At 38.0% G+C, this 26,782-nt stretch overlaps 1 protein-coding gene across 2 annotated transcripts; it reads right to left on the reverse strand.

Moving 5' to 3' along the window:
• Positions 1-299: 299 nt before the first annotated feature.
• LOC128856551 (uncharacterized) lies at positions 300-26,767 on the reverse strand. 2 transcript variants are annotated; one of them, XM_054091857.1, is made up of 3 exons: positions 26,567-26,767; positions 25,865-26,485; positions 300-380 (listed from the first exon to the last, which is right to left on the reverse strand). In XM_054091857.1, the coding sequence occupies exons 1-3, from the start codon at positions 26,725-26,727 to the stop codon at positions 353-355; spliced, it is 810 nt and encodes a 269-aa protein (XP_053947832.1). In that variant the 5' UTR covers positions 26,728-26,767; the 3' UTR covers positions 300-352. The 2 variants fall into 2 exon arrangements, with proteins under 2 accessions (XP_053947832.1, XP_053947831.1); XM_054091856.1 differs by lacking the exon at positions 300-380 and adding an exon at positions 25,612-25,796.
• Between the last annotated feature and the right edge of the window lie 15 nt (positions 26,768-26,782).

Below are 26,782 nucleotides of genomic sequence, written 5' to 3' on the forward strand. Positions count from 1 at the left end.
TACAACCTCGAAATCATAACTGTCAACAGTGACGTGGGTGCCGATAATCGAGTGCGTCGACTGTTTGTTTGATGACATACAATACAATCGGTCGTAATTTTTTAATATGGAGGAAAACATCCCACACCATCCATCCAAGTTTCAAACTTAATGGAAATTAAGAAAAAAAAATGTACTTCAAAATTTCAAACTTCTGTTGTTTTTTTTTTTAAAGAAAATAAAATGCGATCGTTTCAATTTTATAGTATGTTATTATTGACATCAAATAGTATACAAAAACATTTTTTTTACATATTTTTTTGTAGTAGTGTGGCACCAAAGTAAGCGTCTTAAAAAAGAGATAGGTCGCTTGTCAACAGGATCTCGGCTCTTCAGGACATCTGAAACGAAAAAGTTAAGCTGATTAGTATTCTGTAGGCTTTTCATTCAGGTAGGCGCTACTTTCGTTTCTTTTGAACCCTAGCTTTCCACATAAAAACAAACCTTTTTTTCAAAAGTCCGCCATTTTGCTATTTTTCAAAGAACTATCCAATTGTAGCACCTGCCAGAATGACAGAGAAAAAACTCTTTCTATCATTTGATGTTTCAAGACCTCTCCCGGCACTACCGAATGTTACTTTATTATATACCTAAAAAAAAGAGCTTTGGCAAAATGGATCCACTGGGGATCGCTGGAGTCGATATAATCCGAAAAACTTTATTTGTGCTCCGATTTGGTTCATACTCAGAATATATTTTTTCAACCTAAATTTTTTTACACGTTGACATGGTAGACGGCACTGATAACGATGTGTTCCGAAAAATTATATTCATACCTCAACCGATTTTGGCTGAATTTGACAACGCGCGACAGTCATTTTTTCTGCATTCTAAACAACGCCATTTGGCCACATCAAGTGGAGCGAAGTCCTTCTCCAAATGATGATTTTTCCAATGCAGGCAGGCAGTTTTCGTCTTCCTTTGCTACCACCAGCACCGAATAATTTTATAGCTGGAGCGTTTGTAGCGATTCAGATGAGATAGCCACGGGAGCCAGTGAATCATTATTACCTGCATTATGTCAATGTCGCCATAAAACTCAACGAGCAAAGGTTCTGGATGAAATACATATATACCTACAGTCACTCATACCTCATTTGATACAAGTACGATTTTTTCGTAAAGTGTTCTATATTTCATAATATTTTGCAAGAATGGAAAAACAGAGTATACAGATATTTCATTTATTTTGTTCTACTTCATTTCTCAACATAAATTACAAAAACATGTCCACTCATTTCATTACATACAGAGAGTTTACATCGCAGCTTAAAAGATACTATTGTATTAATAAAGAGAATTTTTTTGATATCTAATTTTAGAAATTTTAAGGCATTTAAAGATTTCGATTAAACTTCGAAAGGATATGTATGTATTTTAGAAAGGAATACAGAAGGTGGCGACACCTCCGAACCAGCTCCCTATAAATTTTGCAGTATCAGCTGATTTGCTGACTTGACAATATTATATTTGTAATCATTTTATTGTTGCATTGTTATTCACTCTTATTTTTTTTCGCAAGCAAATTACCCCTAGAACGTCGTTCTCTTTCTTGCTTATTTAATTTGCGTACCAAGTTACGAATACTAGACCTTTAAGTTAAAAGCAAGAAAATAAATACATAGGAATCTTATTTCGATTTTGATGAAAGTACCCCGGTTAACTGGGTAGTCTAGCGTAAGTGTACTAGCCGGGCATCCCAGAGGTTGTGGGTTCGAATCCCACGGTCCTCGCACTTTCAAAATGTAAGTACTTTTTCTGTTTATAAAACAAAATTAAAAAAAATAACAAAAAATAAATAAATCCTCCATTCCTCAACCCCAAAAACTTATGCTTTCCATCCATACTCCCGCACAATAGTCTGCGCATTAAACAAGCAAAAAACCAAGTGGCGCCAGCAAAAGGAAGCGAGCGACCACGGTAATACAGCAGACACACGAAATTTAGCGAAGTCCTCAACCATCTGTGCGATCCTTTTGCCAGAAAAATGTGAGACACAGATGGCGCTCCAAGCAGTAAGAAGGTGTTGTTCCTAAGCAACGACAGGTGGGCATTCCCACTACTTAGGACTGGTAGCGGCAGGCTAATCCCCTACCCTGTCAGAAATGTATATATATAATTGGCGCGTACGCCCTTTTTGGGTGTTTGGCCGAGCTCCTCCTCCTATTTGTGGTGTGCGTCTTGATGTTTTTCCACAAATGGAGGGACCTACAGTTTGAAGCCGACTCCGAACGGCAGATATTTTTATGAGGAGCTTTTTCATGGCAGAAATACACTCGGAGGAGAAAAATGTTTTTCATAATTTTGGTGTTTCCACCGAGATTCGAACCAACGTTCTCTCTGTGAATTCCGAATGGTAGTCACGCACCAACCCATTCGGCTACGGCGGCGGCCACCCCTGTCAGAAATCCAAAAACAAATTAACGAAACCAGGGCAAGACTGAGTCTTGTCGAGGCGCTATGCTCCCGAGAGGAGTGAACAAGGAAAAAAAAACCCAGGTGAACTCAGAATAAAGTGGAATTAATTTAGTCAAAACTAAATAGTAAAATCAGCTCAACAAATGCGTCATTTGTGGTAACATTGTGCAGTACTGTCAGTTCATTGACAATCAATATTTTCAAATTCTACAATTCGAGCCTCCCCCAACGACCATAGGGGGTTGCACTGTTCGCATATGCTTACGAAAGCTCGATAACGAACAAAGTGAACGTTTGCCTTGTCAGCCTTTCTCGCTTTTTCACTGGAAGGAACCTTCAGCTTTCACCCACTAACTTCACGGCGACCTTTCTTACCATCTGAACGAAGGAAGCTGCAGTTTGAAGGCAAAAGTGGATGCCACATCAATGATCCAGACATGTCAAAATACTGCCATCAGGGCAGCCACGGAATGCTTCCTGATGCCTTCCCTGCAACCTTTTCACAAAAAGGCTTCCATGCTCCCCGTCAATCAGCACAGTAAAATGCAATTCCTGCTTGGGTGTTACCGTAGGAATCTCCCCTGCAGACACTTGTTAGACCTTGAGCCACCTCCCAGGCGAGTCAGGAAACATCTCCTCAACTACACCGACAAGTTTCAGGATGAAATACAACTGCAGCTATTGGATCGGAGGGTATACAGACAGACATCAAAACACATTCATCGGGAGTTTCTTTATAAGTAAAGAATGTCAACTATCAACGTGATTTTTGAATCACTTCAAACTTGTTCTTAATGAGACCGAAATTTAATGGGCCATAAAATTGCCTACTCGAAATTTTTCTAAGAATTTTAACTTACAATATTAAAATTTAATGAGAAACAAATAAATGTTCAAAACTTGTCAAGAAGTCCTAAAACTATATTGTTTAACTCTGTGTTTATTTACCGTGCGTACCTCAAAATTTACTTCCTAGGCTACAAAGACACGACAAAACTGTCAGAAGTTCATCAACCACTTTCCTAACGGTATTCTCCTTTCAAGACGTGATTCTTGGTGCTTTTGATGTTAAAAATATACAGAATATTAAGAGAAAATCAAATATAAACATACTCAAGTGCACAACAACAACACAAATTGGTAAATTTTTGTCAACATCCTGTTGATATATCGCTTCATTTCATTTCGTATGGTTTGTTAAACTTTCGGTCGTAGGTATGAACACACACGTCCACAAATACACACTCGTACATTTGTATTGAATTTGGGTTGAATTTATTTGTAAATTTGTTTTGTGTATTAAAATGTGCAAATACCGGAGGTATTGAGTCGTTAAAAAGGTAAAAAGGCAGAGAACAACATTTTTGCCTTTTCAAATTAAATTGCCTGGTTGATCTGGTTAATGAAAATGTTTAAATGGGTATTGTGTAATATTTGTTGAGTTAGTTAGGGAAGTAGTAAATAGTCAAATTTTTTCACACCCTAAAGAGTGAACATACATACATGCATTTTTTCCACAATAGCTGCTAGTTTTTTTGTATAGTATTTTTGTTAAACAAATTATTTATTGACATATAATTCGTATTGAGAGTAATTTTTATTTTCTTATTTAGTGAGAGCAAGAAAATTTCTATGTAAAATATTGTATTCGAATATTAGCTGAACTAAAGTTACAGCGGCCACAATCGGCCTGAAACCTTTGCATATTTTATGAAATGCTTATTTGCTGCTAATAAATAATGAAAGTGGAATCAAAACAAGCCAAAACCCATTACTCCCAAATAAATACGCTTGTCACAGCACCAGCAGGCCTAATGCAATAAGCTCAGCATTCCAAGTATGTTCGTCGTGTTTGTACATTAGGGTGAAGCGTTCATGGTTGAAATTTTTTTTTTTTTTGGTTTTTTTTATCTTTCCTATCGTTTATCGATAAACCTATGTCAATGCCGCATTCGTCGGAAAAATCAAAAGCCAAAGATTTTGCTTGCAGGTGGGTTTCTCGAAAAATTACATAAATATTTTTCCAAGTTTTACCCGCAAATTGAAATCATTTCGTAACTTTCTATCATGAATCTGTTATTTTTTTACTTTCTTAAAAATTGTATCTTCTGCATAAAATATCAAGTTGATCAATAAGCTTTGCGGTTCGATAAGAAAAACACAGTTTTATGGTTATTATTCAGTATTATATCCCTGAACATCAATACACTTATTCCAACGAGATTCCAATTTATGGATTCCATCACCTGAATTGAGAATCTGGAAGGGCTGCAAAACACGCTTTCACAGCTGCTATGACCTCATCATTTGATGAAAATCGTTTTCCCCGCATGCATTTTTTTAGGGCTAGAAACAGATGAAAGTCACTAGGCGTCAAATCTGCTGCATGAAGTGGATGCTCCAACAATTCGAATTTTAATTGATTTATATAATTATATACAATTTTATATAATATACAATATATAAGGCGCGTACACCCTTTTTGGGGGTTTGGCCGAGCTCCTCCTTCTCTTTGTGGTGTGTGTCTTGATGTTGTTCCACAAATGGAGGGACCTACAGTTTCAAACCGACTCCAAACGGCAGATATTTTTATGAGGAGCTTTTCCATGGCAGAAATACACTCGGAGGTTTGCCATTGCCTGCTGAGGGGCGACCGCTATTAGAAAAATGTTTTTATTAATGATGGTTTTTTTAAATGTTATTTAAATTGATGGATTTTAGCCATTGAAAAAAGGTTTTTGTGACACGGTGCATTTGTCCTGATGAAAAATATTTTTTTTCTTTTGCAAACTGGGTATTTTTTCACGAATTTCTTTCGATAGGTTATATTAATATCCAAAATTCATTATTTTATGATTTGGCAAATAATCCAGAAACAAAATCCCAAACAACTTATGCTAATACCTTCTTAGCCATTACAAAACCAAATCATTTCGGAGCCGAAGAGCCAGATTCACACTATCCTTTAGCCTCTTCTTCTGATTTTTAATCATGGTGATATACCCAATTCTCATCGGTAGTGATGAATCATTGCACAAAATCCTTTCGAAAACTATCTAAATGTTGCTGAGAAAGTTACATTTGAATGTATTTTTGTTCTATTGTTAGCGAATGCTGCACTCAGCTTTCTGAAACCCAATACTTCAGTGAAAATATTGCTAACACTGCCCAATGCGGTGCCTAGGGCTTCTGCTAAATCTATTTCAGTCTCTGGATGATTTTCAAATACGACATCCTTAATTTTTTTTACAATTTCTGGTATAGTTGCTGTTTTTGGACGGCTTTGACGTGGATTGTCTTCATGACTTGTACAACCAGGTTTAAACTCAGCAACCCATCTCTCAATGTTCTAATTGATGGCGAAAATGTCCCTATACACTTTCATCATTCATTCATACATTTTCGTTGCTTTTAAGCCTTCCAAAAATAAAAATTCAATCACTACACGATACTTGATTTTTTTTTGTTCATTTTACAAATACTGCGACACGTCGATACTGAATGGCTTGTAAACAATGAATGAATTGACAGATTGAAATGAAACTTCGCATACGTCCATATGAAGAGTGTACCAACTTAACAGGAAAATAATAATTAGCCTAATAGCAATACCCTTTCTTATCGAACCGCAAAACTTGTTGAACAACCTAGTAATTCATTTATATTATATTAAATAAATAATTGAACAGTTACAAGGGATATTTACTATCTTTCAAACATGAATAGCAATCGAATGTTGTAGCATAGTAAGCATATCCAGAAAATAAGCCACGCTTCGAAAGATTGCGATGATTATTATTTTAGTAGAGTGAGGGGCTGCTGCTGTTTTTTCGCTGTTCAAATAATATCTCCAAAAATGTAACTGTTTAATATGTAATGCATGTATCACATAAAGGAAGACAATTATAAGTATAAGATTTCTGCATCATTAGTTGTGTGAAATTTCATTTTTTTATTTTATAAGTTCTTCTAATGCTCGTTTTTGGCGTTTGTCAAAGCTATAGCGGTCTTCTTGACTTGATCGTTATAGTATAGAAACTTATCAGAAAAGGCTATTTTAAACATTTGATTGAGTTGTTAACCTTCTGAATATATATTCTATGATCAGCAATACAAATATCTAGAAAGAAGTGGGCCCTTTCATAAGATGGGGTAACGGGAGACAGACATATTACATCTAAATTCTATAGCATTGAGGTAAGCCAATCTTTTTAAGCGTTGCCTTTAGTATCGTTTTGACTGTTTCCTCAGTCCGAGTGTTTACTATTGAGATCGCCTGCTAATATGTAGTAATACTTTGGGTATTGAAGGTTGAGAGCTTCAAAGATTACGCTTAGTTCTGACTTAAATGCACCGCTGTTGTCTCCTGACTGATAATTGACTGCAATTATATATAAAGGACGATTTTTTAAGAGCTATAGCAAAGTCTTTCAAAAAAACACACATAAAATTCAGAAAAATCCATGTAATTTTTATTTAAATCGATAGTACAGTCCATATAGTTTAATGTTTGAAGATTATTTCATGCAAATGTTGACCGCGACTGCACTTCAAATGGTCCATCCGCTTAGTCCAATTTTGGCATACTCTTTCCAATGTTTCGGCCGGTGTCTCACATATAAATGCTTTAATGTTGTCTTCCAATGCGTTAATTGAAGCAGGCCCCATAGCCCCACAAAAAATAGTCTAAAGGCATTATATCGCACGATCTGGGTGGTCAATCGACAGTTCCCGGACGTGAAATAAAATGTTCATCGAACTCGTCTCTCAACAAGTCTATTGTTACGCGTGCTATGTGGCATGTGGCACCGTGATGCTGAAACCACATGTCATGCAAGTCAAGCTCTTGCATTTTGGACAAAAAAAAGTTGGATATCATTTCACGGTAGCGCTCACCATTCACAGTTACGTTACGATTCGCAGCATCTTTGAAGAAGTACGGTCCAATGATATCTCCAGCCCATAAACCGCATCAAACTGTGACCTTTCCTGGATGCATTGGTAGCTCTTGCAATTATTCTGGCTGATCTTCCAATTGATCATTGATCCAAAAATGAGCTTCGTCGCTGATCACAATTTTCCGATAAAAAAGTGGATCTTCGGCCAACTTTCCAAGAGCCCATTCACCAAAAATTCTGCGTTGCGGTAGGTCGTTCGCCTTCAATTCTTGCACCAGCTGTATTTTGAAAGGCTTCACACCTAAATCCTTTCACAGAATTTTCCACGCTGTTGATTAACAGAGGCCCAATTGCTTTGAACGGCGACGAATCGATAATTGATGGTCATCCTTAACACTGGCCGATACAGCTGCGATATTTTCTTCAGTTCGCGCTCTACGTAAGCGTGTTGGTGGTTTCATGTCCAATAATGTAAATTTGGTTTTAAATTTAGTCACAATAGCTCGAATAGCCGCTTCAGTGGGTCGATTAAACTGACCATAAAATGGAAAAAGCGCGCGATAAACTTTCTTAACAGAACACGCACTTTTATAATGAAATTCAATTATTTGCAAGCGTTGTTCGTTTGTAAGACGATTCATGATTAAATTATAGACCAAACTGAAGATGTTTGACAGTGAAACAAAACACGAAACGTGCGTCCGCTGTTTAAACCAACTGTTTAAAAAGATAATAGCTAATCCCTTAAGTTCAATTAACGAAAAAAAAAACGTGTCACCCTAACGTATATCCATGCTTTTGACTTTCTGCTAAACTCAGGCATTTGTCCCATAAATAATTTGCTCATCTGGATTTCACTAGCAAATCACTGCGGTCACTTTGACCCATGCAAATGTGGCCGCAACAGCAGGCGACAAATGTTATTTTCTCCTCCTTGGCTTTGATTTTTCATAAGCTCCCTGAGCTCTTTTTATATTTATTGTCAGTTTATCTTCTTTGTTATTATTGTCATTTGACCAACCGCTTCAGTTACACTTATACATACACACACATATAAAAGGGAAGTTGTAAAAAGTTTTCGTTAATTCAAACTTGCAAAATTGCAAATACTTTGCAGCACATTATCTCACACTCCACCGTCAAGTGGGGCAGTGTGACACCTATTTTCACACCAACATATTTTTCTTTATTCATGACACAATTTCCACAAACCATGGGAACAGCGGTGATTCCTCATACAAAACAAATCAAAGTTTTTTTGTCTAACAGAAACGAAAAACTGTTTTGGTCGCTTCCTTTGTGTTAGGCCTAAAATAACTAAAGTGCCAACAAAAAGAACACCAACAAATACGTATAAACAGAGTAACAAAAATAAAGTTTGTGCTCAGCGGAGCCGATAAGTTAGCAGTTATGCGTTATTGTTACAATACAAATACAAAACAATAGGACAAGAGCAGCAGCAGTAGTAGCTGTTATTTTGTATAGCCCTGTGGTGGAGAAACTGTTAAATAAACTAACAGAAACTCTGAATTACAGCAGCGTTGAGCATCATTTCAAAAAGCTTCTGCTGCCCTGCAATTTTGTGCCGTTTGTCCTTTCACTTCTTCTGGTTTCGGTTAAATTAACAAGCGCCCAAAGTTCTTGGTTATGCCCGGCAGTCCGAAATAAACTTTTCAATTGGTTTGACAAATAAACACATTTACATTGACGCATAAAATATAATGACTCTGTGTCAAATGTTGGCAAATGCCCATAAATAAGCTAAGAAGCTAGAAATTGACAGCTGCTCCAGGCGGTGTAATCAACCAAAAAAGAGCAAATAAATTTAAAAGTACTTGTTTTGTGGTCACACTGCGGGTGTTTAAAAATAATGTCGTATCATTGTGGATGCGATAAAAAGGAGAAAGAAGTAGTTTTCTAACTTCGAGGGGTCATACTTGTAAATATGTACAAACACATATTTATGGGCTACAAAATGTTCGAGTTCTACGTAAAAACTGTGCCAATATTATTACACGTGAAAAGGTTATCTTTGATTCAAAGATAATTTTTAGGAAAATCATTTGCAGTCATGCGATTAGATAATGCACGTGCGAGAATGCAGCTAATGAAAAAATGTATCTCCAATTGCTGTTGGTAATGAGTTACTCCTTCACATCGTATTTATATCCCTATTAACCTCACACTCGAAATATTCTCTCATGACTATAAGCAGCATTACAACATTCCTCAGTGTCAACTAAATATTTATTTAATTACTTGTAAAAGTTTAATTTTTCACAAGCAACAGGTTTGCGTCATGTCGTCCGAATGGATACAAACACCCCGGCTCTGAAAGTCTTCGATGCGGTGCCAGCTGGTGGTAGCAGAGGAAGAAGAAGGCCTCTTCTACGTTGGAATGATCAGGTGAAAAAGGACTTGGCTTCATTAAATGTTGCCAACTGGTGGCGGTTAGCAATAAAAAGGGACGGCCGGCGCGTTATGTTAAACTCGGCCAAAATCGCGTATGCGATTATTACGCCAATCAGGAAAAGAAGAAGCGGGACTACAACCCCGGCAGAGCGATTGTTTTAAATTGGCTGTTTTCTCAGAATATTGTAGGTATAGTAGTTTATCAGAAAGGCTTCCAGGCCTATGTTGTACCTACGGTTCCCGAAGGTTTCGCGTTTATATAATATTTTGTTAGAAATCAGCACAACTTGGCTTCCATTGCGTATTACTTCGTTGGTTGGAGTCATATCTCTTGAATCGTATATGTGTGGTTGTTGTTGACAATCATCAGTCATATTATTGCATTGTGTCATCTGAAGTGTCAAAGGTAGTATTTTGGATCATTTGCTATTTTTCTCGTTTATCAAATACATAAGAAAATGTTTTTCATATACCATGTTTTTAATTTATGTTGGCGTGCTAATCAATTTGAAATCTCTGCAGTCAGGCGCGATCTAATTTGTCCTTATCTGTAGTCTTTCATACTATTCAAGGGGTTGTAGATTGACCCTCTCTTCTGAAGCGAATCTATCTTAATACCCTAGAGCACTTCGTGATTTATATCACAAGGAATGCACTCGTCATGAATAATCTTAGGGTCCAATTTCCAAATCAGCCTATATTTCGGCAATAACGCATCGAGTATTGTCTTCCAATTGCTCAATTTTGTTTATTCGTTGGCAACTTAACATTTTGTCACAGAAAGCAATGTGACTCCCTTAAATCTCACGAGTTGGTCAGTTATTCCACCTATCCATAAAGCGCACCAAGCGATGACTTAAAGAAGTGCTAAATTCAGTGCGGACAGAACTCAATATAGCTGTATACATTTTACTATAATTTTATTTTTTTTCAATGCGCGACGTTTGAATAAATAAATGAGCAATGAATGAATTGAAAATGAGGTTTATACTTCACCCTCATAGTCTTTTGCGGCCAATTCCCTTAATGAACATAGGATAGATCTGGGATGTGTTATGCGCGTGTGCCTATCTTCTGGCCGAGATGTGTCCACTTTCTTCGCGCTGTAATGTCACATTAGAGAAGAAGTTGTTCTGGAGCCCGGTCGCAAAAGCGACAGGTACAAATGGACGATATCCCAATCTTATGCAGATAACTATGCAATGTGTTGAGACCTGTGATAAAGCCCGTGAGCATACTCGGCTTGTCCTTTGAAAAGGTTATGAGTTTTCTGAATCTCCTTTGATTATATCCCCAATAAGGACTTCACCGGCATGGCGTCATAATTTGGTGTCAGCTAACGTTTAGTAGCCTTAGCTCTTCACTTATAAGCTTCTCCTTGATGGTATGTTATCCATAGTGAGGAAGGGATCGGGTCCTATTAATACAGAGGCCGCAGCCTCTCTAATCAATGCATACGCTACTTTGTTCCCAGTTATATTCGTGTGCCCTTGTACCCATATGTAACGGATGGTATTTTCCATTCCTAGCAAGTTCGATTTCTCGATGTACTTAAGGTCTTGAGACTCAAGGAATGAGTACCTAATCTGACAGCATGATAACGCCTTGAATGCCGCATAACTGTCACTCAGAATGGAAGTTTCTGTCTTAGCTAATCTCTGCGCATAGATAGATAGCTTAGACTTCCGCTCGGAAGGTGCTGTAAAAACTATCGATCGGCACGTTTTATTTTGGGGCTATATATGTAGCGAATTATAAAAATTATTAATTAAAAAATATTAACCGCTTAAGTAAAAGCAAAAATTTAGTTTTTATTGAAATGTTATAACACAATTATATTAATATTAATACCGATTACCGCGATCTCGTGTGTGTCATCGCAGAAGAAAGCTTATTCCTTTTTTTATAGTGCGGGACTGCCACATACAGGGTTGTCCATATTCGACAGACCCGACGGATTTCGATGACTCTTTGGGCCCATTTCAATCGACGAGGCTTGTCCGTAGGCAACAATCTTTGCGTCAATTGAATCTTATACGGGAATAAATGCAAATCAATGCGGATAATTCGTCGCCTTGGTCGGTTTTGATTTGGCCTCTTTGGATTAGAAAGAGCATCACCAGTCAAAAACCTTTCGTACAAACGTTTAATGGTGTTCTTAGAATGCGCACTTTTCACATTATTTAATTTTTTATACGCACGTTGAGTTTTCACAATTGACTTCTTATGTTGAATTTGAATTTCAACAATTTCGGAGCACTCGCGTGGCGTGTATTGTTCCATGGTAAAAATTTGCTTGGACTGACGCTTCCAACGCGGTATGTCATTAAGCGATCTGACGTCTCTGTCAAAAGATACAGGCTTCCCAGATGGGTCCGTCGAATATTGGCAACCCTGTATATTCCACCGCCTATGCCTTCTGGCGTCATCGCGCCATCTGTATATCAATTCAAGTTCCACGCTTGAGATTCATTTCAAGTGTAGGTATACTCCAGTTTACTCTATTGCCGAGTTCAATTCTGAACTTCTTTTGAATTGTAATAACTCCAGTGATTTCGTCACTGGTTTGCTTGCAAGTAGCAGCTGCAGGCCCACAAACTCCATGTTCTTAGAGGATATCACTTTTCACCAGGATCGCTGGGTCTCTACATATTAAACGAAAATTAAAGGAATTTAAAATTTGAAACTGTTTTTCTCGACATTTTTTTCTTAACCATAACACTCTAGCAGCAAATGAGCAATATGTAGACCCAACATTAAAATTTTGAGCTCAATATCCGTTCTACCGTTTATATGTATGTGAAAGTAGTGGATCAAACTATGGAAGACGAACAACGGTCAAGGTCTCTACAAACTCTTATGTCACACTTCAGCTGATCACGCAATGTCTAAGCTGAATTACAACTCAAAAGCAGTAACGCTGTTCGAAACCAACATCAGGTTGCCGTGAGTATGAAAGGGTATTTGAGCTTGGAGAAGAATGCACATTTTGTGGATTTTGTGGAGATATAGCGAGCGCATGCATGTTATATGCTGAGAGCAGTGAATGAAAATGAGCAGGACAACTCAACTAGTTAACCATGTACGCCATAAATAACAAACTGAATAAAATGAATATTTGTTATTATTAAGATGAATGTGACATTTTGTGATGCAATAAAATTTATTATACGTACATAAGTATGTATTGTATATAGTCCATATATGTACATTCTTTATATTATATTTTATACTACTTTAATTTGGTACTCTGTGCAAGTGGATGTCTGACAACACTTGCCAAATAGCGGACACACGAAACAATAAATTGCAATTCCAAGTCACTTAAACTGCAACACATGTACATGCGTACATATATACTGGTGTACATACTTATGTAACGGATAGTCCAAATGGTTGGCAAGGAGCAGCAAAAATGATAGTAATAACAAAAAATACATGTGTAACAATATTTTCCTATAACAACAACAATAAAAAAAGAAAAAACAAACGTAAAGGACTAAAGTTGAGCGCATAGATAACAACAGTTAAAGTGATATTGTTGTATTTTTATTGTTGTTTTTATTGTTGCTATTCTTAATGTTGCCGCTTGTTGTATGTGTATTGCTGTCACACATGTTGCTGCTCATACAAAGACTGTCAACATGCCAGTGTTGTCCACATGTCATAGGACCGATGTGCTGGTTGGTTAGCGCTGGGGAATGAAAACTGAAAAATGCTAACAGATATACAAGACATACAGACATACAATAATATGTTGCTATAAGTATATTAAAATTTTGAGATTTTAAATTTCTGAAAAAATACTCTTAAAATAAAATGCAGGCACAGCGTTCAATTTGTATTAGTTTGAGGTAAAAGAAATACATAATTTCCTTGGTAGATGGCTGTAGTGATCGATATCTCGTAAAGTATCGATCAAACAAATTAAAGTTCATGCTCGTTGTCAAGATGCCATTTCACACTAAAAAAATTATTTTGATGTTTTTTTTGTTTATGCCATTCAGTTGTGAATTGCAGGAACAAACATGAAATCAACAAACAGAAAACTTTACAGTTTTTCTTTGATAGCGGCGAAAATGCACGCCTGGCCGCTAAAACTGTGAATGGTGTTTAAGGGGCTGATGCTAATTACAAGTGCTATTTTGGATTTCTGGATTCCTTTCAGGCATTTTTCATGTTAAAAAAAATGTTGAAAATTTCGATATTATCACAGAATTATGTTGGCTTAACCGTTTGAGTCCTAAGCGATTTTCTTTAATACATACGAAAATTGCGAAGATATAGAGGATATAGTAGTAAATATGTTATTTTCAAGGTCATCCCCCATGTTATTCTCGTCTTCGTCGGAACTATCACTAAAAATGCGCATCCTCCGGGTAGTAAACACTCTAATTTCACTTAAACTCGAATCACTATCATAGTCCATTTCATTGTCGGAATCCGGTATCGTATCTTCCACTTCAGTAAATTCTTCACTACTAGACATGGTCAGGAATTATTTTCAAAATATCGATATTGAACGAAAAATAAAAATTGTTTTTAACGGTCTCAACTAATTTATACTTTTATATGACATACATTTTTGATAAATATCGCAAAATAATATTCAACACGTTCCTAGCCGAACGCCAAATGCACAGTGATGCAATCGTCGCTATAGCGACGCGCCGCAAATTTGGAGTAATTAGTTATCGTCGCTATATCGACGAATCGCACTCAAACGGTTAAACTTATATTGTGTTATGTTGGCCGGCATGCTAGTAGTCGTAGCAGTTTTAAATCATTTGCGCAAAAATTTTACCCAAAAATAATGGATTCATTTTTCACCAAACTGTATTTTTAATGATTGCAAACAAATATTTACTTACTTAAGTAAGCGGTGTAGAAAATTTGTTCAAACCTTATTGTAAAGGCAAAAACATTTTTGTTTTTAATACGGTGGCTCAATAAGCAACTCGGACACCCAAGTGATATGGTTTTAAATCAAAAAATAAATAATAAAATGCAAATCTAGCGATTTTTTGTGTCACATTTATTTTCGTTCTTCAAGCGTATTTTTCAAAACTACAAAATATATTAACAAACTTCCATGACAAAAAAGATCTCGGACATTTATATGCAGTAAAGTTAGGCAAAAGTTAGGAGGCCGCCGTAGCCGAATGGGTTGGTGCGTGATTACCATTCGGAATTCACAGAGAGATCGTTGGTTCGAATCTCGGTGAACGCAAAATTAATAAAAATATTTTTCCAATAGCGGTCGCCCCTCGGCAAGCAATGGCAAACCTCCGAGTGTATTTCTGCCATAAAACAGCTCCTCATAAAAAATCATCCGACGTTCGGAGTCGGCTTGAAACTGTAGGTCCCTCCATTTGTGGAACAACATCAAGAGGCACACCACAAATAGGAGGAGGAGCTCGGCCAAACACCTAACAGAAGTGTACGCGCCAATTATTTGTTTTTTTTTTTAAAGTTAGGCAAATCGCTCAGGCACAATTTTTTTTTAAGAGCGTACAATTGTTGGCGTATGCCGATGATATCGACATCATCGGCCTTAACAACCGCGCTGTTAGCTCTGCCTTCTCCAAACTGGATAAAGAGGCAAAGTGAATGGGTCTGGTGCTGAACGAGGACAAAACGAAGTACCTCCTGTCATCAAACAAACAATCGGCGCACTCGCGTATCGGCACTCACGTCACTGTTGACAGTTACGATTTCGAGGTTGTGAAAGACTTCCTATACTTAGGAACCAGCACTAACACCGAAAACAATGTCAGCCTTGAAATCCAACGTAGAATCTCTCTTGCCAACAAGTGCTACTTTGGACTAAGTAGGCGACTGAGCAGTAAAGTACTCTCTCGACGAACAAAACTAACACTCTACAAGGCATGCCCGTTCTAACGTATGGCGCAGAAGCGTGGACGATGGCAACATCCGATGAAGCGACGCTTGGAATGTTTGAGAGAAAGATTCTGCGCAAGAATTTTGGACCTTTGCACGATGGTAACGACAAATATCGCAGGCGATGGAACGATGAGCTGTATGAGCTTTAACACGACACAGACATAGCGCAGAGAATAGAGATCCAGCGGCTCCGCTGACTGGGTCATGTCGTCCGAATGGATACAAACGCTCCGGCTCTGAAAGTATTCGATGCGGTACCAGCTTGTGGTAGCAAAGGAAAAGGAAGGTCTCCTCTGCGTTGGAAAGATAAGGTGGAGAAGGACTTGGATTCACTTGGTGTGTCCAATTGGTGCCGGTTAGCAAAAGAAAGAAACGACTGGCGCGCTTTGTTAAACTCGACCAAAATCGCGTAAGCTGTTATCGCGCCAATTAAGAAGAAGAAGAGTTAGATAAATAGTATTAAAAAAAAACAATATAATTGATATGTAGTCGGCAAGCCTTTATTTTTTATCACAGCATTCGGACTTCTTGCCATGGGTTCGACAAGCTTATTGCATGTCAAAGGATATATTTTCCCCCATCTTGTAGGTCTTTCTTGTTTCTAATAACATGCTTTTTCACTTGGTTTTCCAAATGAGGCCACAGATGTTCAGTTACATTGATGTCTGGAGATTGTGGAGGAGTTTCTAGTACTTTAGGGCTGATGTACATTCGGCATCAACGGACATCAAGTGCCTATCATTGTCTTGATAGTACGGGAAATTGTCCTTAATTCTCAACTTCTCAGCACTTTGAACCAAATTTTCATTCATTGTGGTCTATATTGCCGTTAATAAAGCACAAATTTCCAGTGCCAGCAGCGAACACACAACTTCATACCATTACCGACCCACCCCCATGTGTAACTGTAGGACGTAAGTTTTTTCCCAACAGCTCTTCATTAGGTCTTCTCCACACATATGATTGTTTATCGGACTCAAATATGTTAAACATGTTTTCATCTGCAAATAAAACGTGCTTCCAGAAGTCGAAATCCGTATCCCCATGACGCTTCGTGAGTTTTATTCTCTTGTCTCGGTTAATCTCGTTGATGAAAAGTTTTTCCCATTATAATTATTCTCTCGCAAAACTATACGTATACTTTCGGGGTTGCAGTTAATGCATATATATTATATTAAGGTGTTGGACGACTTCTGTTGCGAGCTTCGAAGCGCTCAAATTTGGATTTGTCTCAATTTGTTGCTCTATCCACCGTTCATCTACATCCGAAAACAGTTTTGGTCGTCCCGATTTCTTCTTATTTTCCACGGATTTTGATTCTTTGAACTGCACTCTTTCTGCGATTTCCTGAACGGTTTTACCCTTTTCATGATGACTAATAATTAAATTTCTGACTTGAATTGAGCTTTGCCCACGCTGTATACCCAAGTTTATAATTTGGACTTTTATTCAACAAAACGCGACTGAAATTTTATTTTAATTTATTACGTTTCTCGCTTTTTTCTTTGCACTGTTCTACCAAAGGCAAATTATTTGTAGATTCCCCGTTTCAAAGTGTCAAACAATCGCAATAATGCCAGATGTCCGATTTCTTCTTTGACTTTTTCTTTTGAATACCCAATAGAAAAATATAAAAATAAAAACTAACTAGCATTTCTTCGAAAAATTTTGAATTTGAAGTTGCATGCTATGTATGTCCGAGTTCTTTATTGAGCCACTGTATGTCAATATGTAAGTTGAACAGAATTAAAAGGAAATAATAATGCACCGTGCGACAAAATATAATTTCCTTAATATACTCTTTCCCAGGTTAAATGCGTTGAATTTTGAATGGGCCCTCAAAATCAATAACAAATAATGCTTAACAGGTTCGGCGCATAAGAACCAGCATTAAGAAAGAATATATTCGACATGACTATTATATGTCACCTTGGAATCAAATACAACGGCAAGGTCCTTTATTTGTGTCACAGATAGTAAGACAGAGCTCGCACACCATAAGAAGTATGCAAAGTGTTCGTGGTCCCACTATAAGTTACACGAAAACATTTATTGATATTAAACGTCCACTGATTTTTGCAGCACCATTCCAGGATTGCAGGTTAGCTGAGTTGCGTAAATCAGTGCTGTTTGCAAATATTTCAGTCATCAGCGTAAGTAGGAAATTGACAAAGTTGAAGCTTGAACTAAAATGCCCTTACTTTGCTCTAAGACACTTTAACTAAATTCCGGAGTAGGTTTGTGAGAGAATTAGGTTTTGGTGTGTGGTTTGCGAATCTCATCTTGATTAGTGACAAATTCTTGTCATAAATACTTATTATACTAATAGCGAAAAAATTCGTTACTTAAGCGCTTTGACTTCGGCAAGTTCAACGGTCGCAATTGGCAATGTTTGTTGCTTAAATACGCTCTTATCAGTGATTTTTTTGTTTGGCTCACGGAACTGATTTGCACAAGGAGGGGCGAAGGCGGAGAGGGAATAAATCAACGGAGCTCAGCCATACAAATATTGGAAAACAACGGCTTATCTAGAACCGTTCAAGATCACTCTGCGGAATGTTAACACAATTCAAATTAAAAAATATTGTATATTGCATTTAAGGCACTGCAATACAACGAGTTTGTTTGGTGTCGTAAAAACATACTAAATTGTAGTATAATTGATTCATGATCACCGAAAATTATGAATTTTAGCGGCAGAAAAATATCATCGCCCTGTATAGTGGCTTAATAAGCACCGACTCTCCAACCCTCTTAGCAGCTAACGGCTGGTTTTAAGAGTAGCCGAAATAAAAGACGGCGTACTATAAGATCCCACGACAGTCGGTTGTATGTTACCGGAACGACACGGACACCTCCAAAGACTGTCACTCCAGCAGCATTCCCTGTGCATGTAAAGGGTATATTTATTCTACTGCAACAAAAACAAAAATGGCACACCAGATGAAAACATCTAAATAAAAGTTTACCACTAGCAGTGCTTTCTGTGGCTTTTAAACATATACTTATGTATAGGTACATAAATATCATACACATATACATATACACATACATGTAAATATTTAGTATTTCTCATGTGTCGGATTTAAGTAATCGCTTTCGCTTAAATAAACATCGAATCATCAACTAACAAATATAAGATTAGGGAAAAAGTGATAAAAGTAGAAATTAAGCAAAAAGGAGCACACAAAATTGCAAGAAGCGCTTACATATAAAATATTGAAGAGCTTCGTTCAAAGAATGTGTGTACATACATAATGAAAGCACCCGGTGTTCGCCGCAAAGCCACATGTGGCAGAAAGCAAGCAACATGCATTTACATGCAACGCGCGTTTTTTACAATATTTTTTCTCAGTTCTGATTTTAGTACACTTTTCTTTTTTTTCATTTGACATAAACACAATCGACGGTGGTTGCTTCCTCGTGTCACCACGCTGCATTGTTTGCTTGAATGCAGAACGCCGCGGCGTGACTCCTTGTAGCAAGCTACAGCGCAACAACTTGCAACGTGATGCGTTCTATTGGAAATAATGCATTCACTTGAGTATGCATTAGAAAAAATAATACATCGTTATTCACCCTCAAGTAGATAATAAATACAATAGCAGTACATGACGACACTGTCGACAATTCTCTCACATATACAAGCAAATATAACGGAGATTCTTTTAGCGGCATGGGACTTTTCTTCAATATTTTTACTTTTTATTAGTTAATATCTGACTTCCATTGCTGTTTTACTAAGACAATTTTTCTGTATGAAATATTTATTATATCCCACCCCTTTACTTATTTATTTTTTAACCCGATTTTTATTTAATTATGTACATTCCGGTGGCTGGGAATAAGGCGTCGGTTGATTTTTACGTTTTTAGACCCATCAGACTCCCGTTCTTTGCATTTGAATGAATAGTAAATACCTAGTCCCTAACACACTTTTTGAGTGGATTATTTTCTTACAGTTTTCCTAGATACTGAAAGCACTTACACCTTTTTGGCTGTTTGGCCGAGCTCCTCCTCCTGTTGTGGTGTGGTTTCGCTCGGCTGCAAATTTATACGAGGCAATAGAAATCGCCTTCCCTGAGCCTCTCCGCATAACACTTCCGCGTGCAAAAAATTCGGATGCATTTGTTTTATGATAAGTCGTGTGCCATTCACCAATCCTTCTGCTGAGCTTAAATTGCGAATCAACATTATCACTGTTCCAATTTTCAATTGAAGTTTATGCGGCGGAGCTCCACTAAAATTGAGGGAGTGTAAAAATTCCACAGGGAATCTTACCTGATCTTGTGAATCTTGTGAAACAATCGTATCAGCGCTGAGATATGTGCGCTCTTGACCAGGTAGCATATCGACTATACTCGAGTATATGATGGCACATTGATCATTTTTTGGACATAATATGGCTCGGTCTTTTAAATTATCGATTTCTATTATTCCATTATTTGGTTGGAAAACCCAGTCAATAAGGTTTCCGTATTTTAAAAGAATTTGATCAGGATTTTTTACTCTTGATGCATTGTCTTGCCCTTCGCCGTGTCCTATGCGCAAAAGAAAATTACAATAGTCGGGTTCTTGACTACGCATATTGATTGTGAGCTTAAATGATTTCCACAAAGAGCAACGCTTTAAACAATTACCAACTATGCCAGTTCGCGTACTTCTCGGTACCACAGGCGAAACTTGCCTAAAGTCTCCACCCAGAATAATAATTTTCCCACCCAAAGGCGTCTCATTTTGGTGAATATCGCGCTAAAGATTAAAGAGTTCTTTGCCCATACAATGCTGTGCTCATTAGAAAGAGAGCTAAACAAAGCAAACGTACTCATATATATGCGTATATTTGTGTGTCATCCCGCTTTGCATAGACATCGCTGTTATCAATATGAAAATTTTGATAACTTTACACGCAAATATTTCATGAACAAATTACAATAACCAATTTTAATTTTTATAATTTTCCGGAAATATGCTCATCAAAACCTTTCTTTTGATATATAATTAATATATTTCATATCTGTACATATTGTAGTTTAGTCAGAATAAGCGCCATGTTTTAAAATAATACTATAAATCACTCCATATGCCATAAGCACCCTCCCATCAGCAAAGCCCGTCTAAAAGGACTGATGATATTATTATCAAAATCCCCAAAAAAGATAACCTGAGAGATTATGATAATTAGTGAGGGAGCTGCGTGCTGCCCGCGGTATCTAATATTATAGCACAGATCATCTTGGATCGACTAAGGGATCACCTCCATACCACAACCAACTGCGCCCATATAAATGCTGTTCAGAGAGTTTAGAGCTGACTTTAATTAGATGTTCAACGATTTTGAGAAAGCTTTCGACAGCGTGTAGAGAAACTGGCTGTGATTTATCCTGCGTGGCCGAAGCATTTCGAAAAAATTAATTAATTAAATAATTAAAATAACTCTTGACGGTGCTAGGAGCGAAGTTCGAAATAGAGTTCGCCAAGGATGTATTCTATGGCTCGTGTTATTCCTCTTAGTAACAGGAGACATCGTCGAAGCAACCTTAAGCACACTTCACAACTGCAGTCTTAAATTGACGATGACTAGCACGCTACAACACATCGATAACGCTGACGGCATATTTATACCTCCTGGCACATTGCCTAACTGAACTTAAAGAAATGGGTTGCTCGCTTCATAGGTATGCCGGCTGTAAAATCAATTTTTGTTTCAAAGTTTCAAAGTTTGGCAAATAAGATGAGTGACTCTATCGATACAATGGAGGAATTTACTTACCTTAGCAGCAAAGTTGCCCCGACGGTGGCACGGAAGTAGACATTTGCTCCCGAATTGAAAAAGCCAGAGGAGCATTACGGATGTTGTACTCTGCATGGCAAAGCAGTAACTTGAGTTCTGAGTTCCAGTTTAAAGGTTAAGCTCTTCAAGTCGAATTAGCAATCGATACTGCTGTACAGTAGCTCTACCTGGAAAATCACAACTGCTATAACCAGTCGCTTACAAGATTTTGTTAATCACTACCTAAGGATTATATTCCGAATTTTCTGGCCTAAAAGAATGTCAAACAAGGAATTGCTCGAAAAAGCAAACATGGAGCTGCTAAACATTTGTATTAAAACACCTAAATGGAAGTGGATTGGTCACACTTTACGCAAAGAAGACGTAAACATAGCGAAGAAGACAATGGAATGGAGCATACTCACAGCGAGAAGAAGAGCGCCTGAAGGGCAAAAGAGCCTGTAAAAGAACTGTTGATCCCCAGAGAATCAACTCGGGTTAAGCTGGAAGCAATTACTTGAAGAAAGAACTTGCGAGAGAGCAATGTATGCATATATCTGTATTCTTGTAATCCTGTACAAAGACAATTTCCAGAAAGAGTTAGTGACGCAGACAGAGCACCTCCTGGAGCTACGTCATTGTAAACAGTTATAATTACAAGGTGGTAAGGGACTTCGGTAATTTGGGATCTCACAATATACATATATGTATATATGATTGCCGAATACACCCTTTATTTCGTGTTTGGCCGTGCTTCCCCTCCAGTTTGTGATGGGCTGTTATTTGTATTTACGTCGCCTTCGTACGGCAGATAGTTTTTTATGAGGAGCTTTTTCATGGCAGAAATACAATCGGAGGTTTGCCATTGCTATTGAAATGCCAGCCTCGGATAATCTCTTTTACCAACGAGCGCTACTTTGGACGAAGTACGCAATTGTGTAGTAAAGCCCGCTCTCGACGAACAAAAGTGAGTTTGAGTTTCTCATTAAGACAACAACATTCGATTAGACGGCACTTGGAGTATTTGAGAGAAAGATCCCGCGGAAGACTTTCGAATATTTCCGCGTTAGCAGAGGTGAATATCTCAGACGACTTAGTGATAAGCGATATGAACTTCAATACAGTCAGTTCTACGATACCGGAAATAGCCGTATTTATATCCAGACAAAGCTTGTCACTCCAGCAGCATTCTTCAAACGTTTATGGGAAATGATTATGCTATTACAAAAACAGCACCACGAGCTCACGAACACAAGACATAAACTAATAATAAAAATAAAAAATGATTGGCGCGTACACTTCTGTTAGGTATTTGGCCGAGCTCCTCATCCTATTTGTGACGTGCGTCTTTGTGTTGTTCCACAAATGAATATATACATACATAGTGCAGCGAATAAAGATTAAGCAAATCTGGTGGCTAGATCATTTCGTCCGAATAAATACAAAACACTTCAGATCTCAAAATATTTGATACGGAAACTAACTAAGTTTAATCGGTTAACGAGCAAACAAAAAGAAGAATGAGTTAGTGACTTAATGTTATTACTCACTCACCTAAAACTAAACAGCATCCGTGTACGCCTCGCAGAAAAGGAAAACGCAACTCAGAGAATCGAGCAGACTTGTAATGATAACCGTGCGTCCAAAAGAACCCAAGGGCTACTTGCAGCTAGATTTTTAGATTTAATCCCATAAAAGGGATGGTCGCTTAACGGCGGCAACCTCTTTTCCAAGGTACAAAGATCTAGTATGATCTTCAAAGTGGTGTGCTTAGTGCAGTACTAATCGCCTGTCCCTAAAGTTAGCATGGTAACAGATGGCAGCTTCTCACACCACAGCCAATATATGAGACTCTACCGCACTCAACAAAAAAATCTCTACCAGGTAGGAGAGAAAGAGTGAGTACTGTCCGCCATATGAGAACCTATTCATCAATATGTATGATTAGTTCTAAACATGAGCGCAGTATAATGGGTAGCTCTATGGAGTAGCTCAAAACCGAATTTCTGGTAAGAATTAGAACTCTGAGCTCTATAAATTACACTTTTAAACTTGAACTAGACTTTTGTTAATATTTGTAGGATACGTAATAGGACTATGAATAAGTTCGTGCGGGTTTTTTTTCGAAATTTGAAACTTTATTGACGTAAAATGGTTACAAATCTAATATTCAAAATATTGTCCATCGCTTACTACTACTTTTTCCCATCTTTCTGGCAATTCACGGATTCCCTTTGTGAAAAATTCGGTCGGTTTTGCCGCAATCCACGAATCGATCCATTTTTTGACTTCATCGTAATTACGGAAGTGCTGGTCAGCCAGGCCATGTTGCATCGATCGGAAGAGATAGTAATCGGATGGCGCAAGGTCTGGACTATACGGCGGGTGGGGTAGGACATCCCATTTGAGCGTTTCTAAGTATGTTTTGACCACTTGTGCAACATGTGGCCGAGCATTGTCATGTTGCAAAATAACTTTGTCGTGTCTATCGGCGTATTGCGGCCGTTTTTCTCGCAGTGCTCGGCTCAAACGCATCAATTGTCGTCGGTAGACATCCCCCGTAATCGTTTCATTCGGTTTCAGTAGCTCATAATACACAACACCCAGCTGGTCCCACCAGATACACAGCATAACCTTCAGGCCATGAATATTCTGCGCCGACGTCGATGTTGAAGCATGGCCAGGGTATCCATACGTTGCCCGACGTTTTGGATTGTCGTAATGGACCCACTTTTCATCGCCAGTCACAATTCGATGCAAAAAACCCTTTCTTTTGTGCCGTTGAAGCAGTTGTTCGCATGCCATAAAACGGCGTTCAACGTCTCTTGGCTTCAATTCATACGGCACCCAATGGCCTACCTTTCGGATCATTCCCATGGCTTTTAAACGTTTGGAAATGGTTGATTGATCAACTCCCAAAGTTTTTGCAACCTCTTCTTGCGTTTGAGCCGGATCTTGATCGAGCAATTCCTCCAATTCGGTATCCATGAACTTTGGCGGCGCACCCTCGCGTTCTTCGTCTTCCAAGCCAAAATCACCACTTTTAAAGCGTGCAAACCACTTCTGGCACGTTCGCTCAGATAGAGCATGCTCACCATAAACTTCCACCAAGATACGATGACTTTCGGCTGCTTTTTTCTTCATATTAAAATAATGAAGAAGAATTCCCCGCAAAAACACATTATTTGGCACGAAATTCGACATTTTCAAGTGTGGTAAAAATATTGTTGTTTACGCTTCAAATAAAAAACTTATACTGACGTTTGTTCCTTACGACAGTAGCTCTCCAATGAATGTTTGGAAATGTGGATCGATGGAATAATAATCAAGTTACGCCATCTGTTGTAAAACCGCACGAACTTATTCATAGTCCTATTACAAGCGGAGTGAACTCCACCCCACTTAAGTGGCGCAATATAAAGGCATATAGGGTAATTGTATGGCAGATGACGTTGCAAATAACGAGAAATATTCATATATAAATCGCCTGCGTCAATTTGTTCAGCAGTACTCTCTGAAAGCATGGGTAATTTCAAAGCACTTGTCCACCCTGGACAAGCGGATACAGGCAAATATTAAGGATGATAGATTACTAAATTTCCCCAAAAGCTATGGTGAAAAACAAAATTGTGAGAGGAACTTCAGCTGCCACGTCACGGGGATGATTCGCCAGCCGAAATCTGCACGACAATTTCACACATATTCACACATTCGTCCAATCAATCGTCGTTCCGATGGCAACGAAGGGACATTGTGTTAATTTTTTCCTATATCATTAACACATTCTTAGTTTTTTTGTAAACAAACCGATTTGTAGCTCCTGCTACGTCAACCCAACGTCCGATTCTATCAAATTCGCTCAGAGCCGGCTAAGGATCTGATAGTGGCCATACCATTAAAAATCGTTACACCACGGACAAATACTGGCATACGAGTATTATCATAAAACTTTATCGGTTAAATGGATGCTACTTGGATAACAGCCTGCATTAGAATTACTACTAAGTATTAGAAAAAACTGTAACGTTCATGCGCGAAGTGGAAATGATCGGATTACTCACAAAAGTGCCACACGGAGCTGAAGTTTAGGCCTTCCACACATAAGTGCAATACACGAAACTTTTTTCCGTTTAAGAAAATATGAAAAAATCACAGGTAGGTGTAATGAAACTGAAAGTTTTATTCTATTTCGAGATTTATTAATTTCGCTCGCATGTTAAAAAAAATGTCAAAAGCAATGAAAACCGTACACCTAACTTTTAATTGCACTTCATCAGAAAATTTTGTATAAAGTATTTACACTTCTCACAAACATTGTAATTTGGCTCGCATCTTCCAAATCTAACTGAGCACTAAAACAAAATAGGAATATCATCAATTTAGTGTATAAATTTTGTTTAATGATCCAATTTGAACTCACAGTGAAAATGGCTGCCCCAGCAACATCTGCAACGGATCAACAATATCGCCTTTATAGCCATCTAACTTTAGTATTCTGTAGTCATTAACAGCATCAGCCACAACGAATGTCTTGTAGTGCATAAAATGTCGAGTAGCCTTCGTTTCGATGCGATCCATCTCCTGCTCATCGTGCATTAATATCAGCAACTCACAAACTCCATTTCTGGTTGTCATCACATGCAACTTCTCCAGGCCGATAAAGTACTCGCTCACACTATTGCCGATTACGAAGTCTCCAAAGCCATTAATCAACTCATTCGGTGACTTTTCGTTCAAACGCTTTCCATGTGGTGCATTTAAAGAGGCAATCGGTACCCAACCTTCCCCGTAGTAATTATTTCCACAGCCAACTAAATATGATCGCATATCGTTGTTGATTTCCATATTTTGTGTGCTTTCAGTAGAGCTATTGCAATCAAATCTCGGAAATGTTAGCATATTGAAAGCGTCTGCTAACTCACGTTTGGCGCGTCTCTCCTCTAACCCATTCGGTGCCATTATGCTTTCTAATTGCTTGACGCTACTTTCAAGTTTATTCAGTATATCGTTTACTTTCTCTTGATTGCTTAGCAAGGTATTGCTAAAAATAGACAGATTTATAATTACGCACAAACACATGCTCGTACTTATACAAAATACCTATAACTGATAACATACTCACAGTTTGTTAGTAAGGTCCACTGCTTGTCTCTTGCAGCCCACGCCCCAAACGACATCGAGCGGTTTTGATACCACCGAATTCATCATCAAGGCAGTACTGTTGCTATTACCGCATGTCGAGAGCAAGCAAGACATTGCCGTGACAATATGTTCCAAAGGCATAATACTTCCGATCAGACGTGTGCACTTTACTCTTGAAATGCATGTGACAAACTGT

The sequence above is a fragment of the Anastrepha ludens genome, chromosome 3, assembly GCF_028408465.1.
Source record: "Anastrepha ludens isolate Willacy chromosome 3, idAnaLude1.1, whole genome shotgun sequence".
NCBI lineage: Eukaryota > Metazoa > Arthropoda > Insecta > Diptera > Tephritidae > Anastrepha > Anastrepha ludens.

Bases quoted from the DNA above. Each gene is read 5' to 3' on its own strand.
- LOC128856551 (XM_054091856.1), bottom strand. From the start codon at position 26,727: ATGCCTTTGGAACATATTGTCACGGCAATGTCTTGCTTGCTCTCGACA. The intron at 26,486-26,566 runs GTGAGTATGTTA...GTCTATTTTTAG, and splicing joins GTGGACCTTACTAACAAACT to CAATACCTTGCTAAGCAATC. The intron at 25,797-25,864 runs GTGAGTTCAAAT...ATTTTGTTTTAG, and splicing joins CTGGGGCAGCCATTTTCACT to TGCTCAGTTAGATTTGGAAG.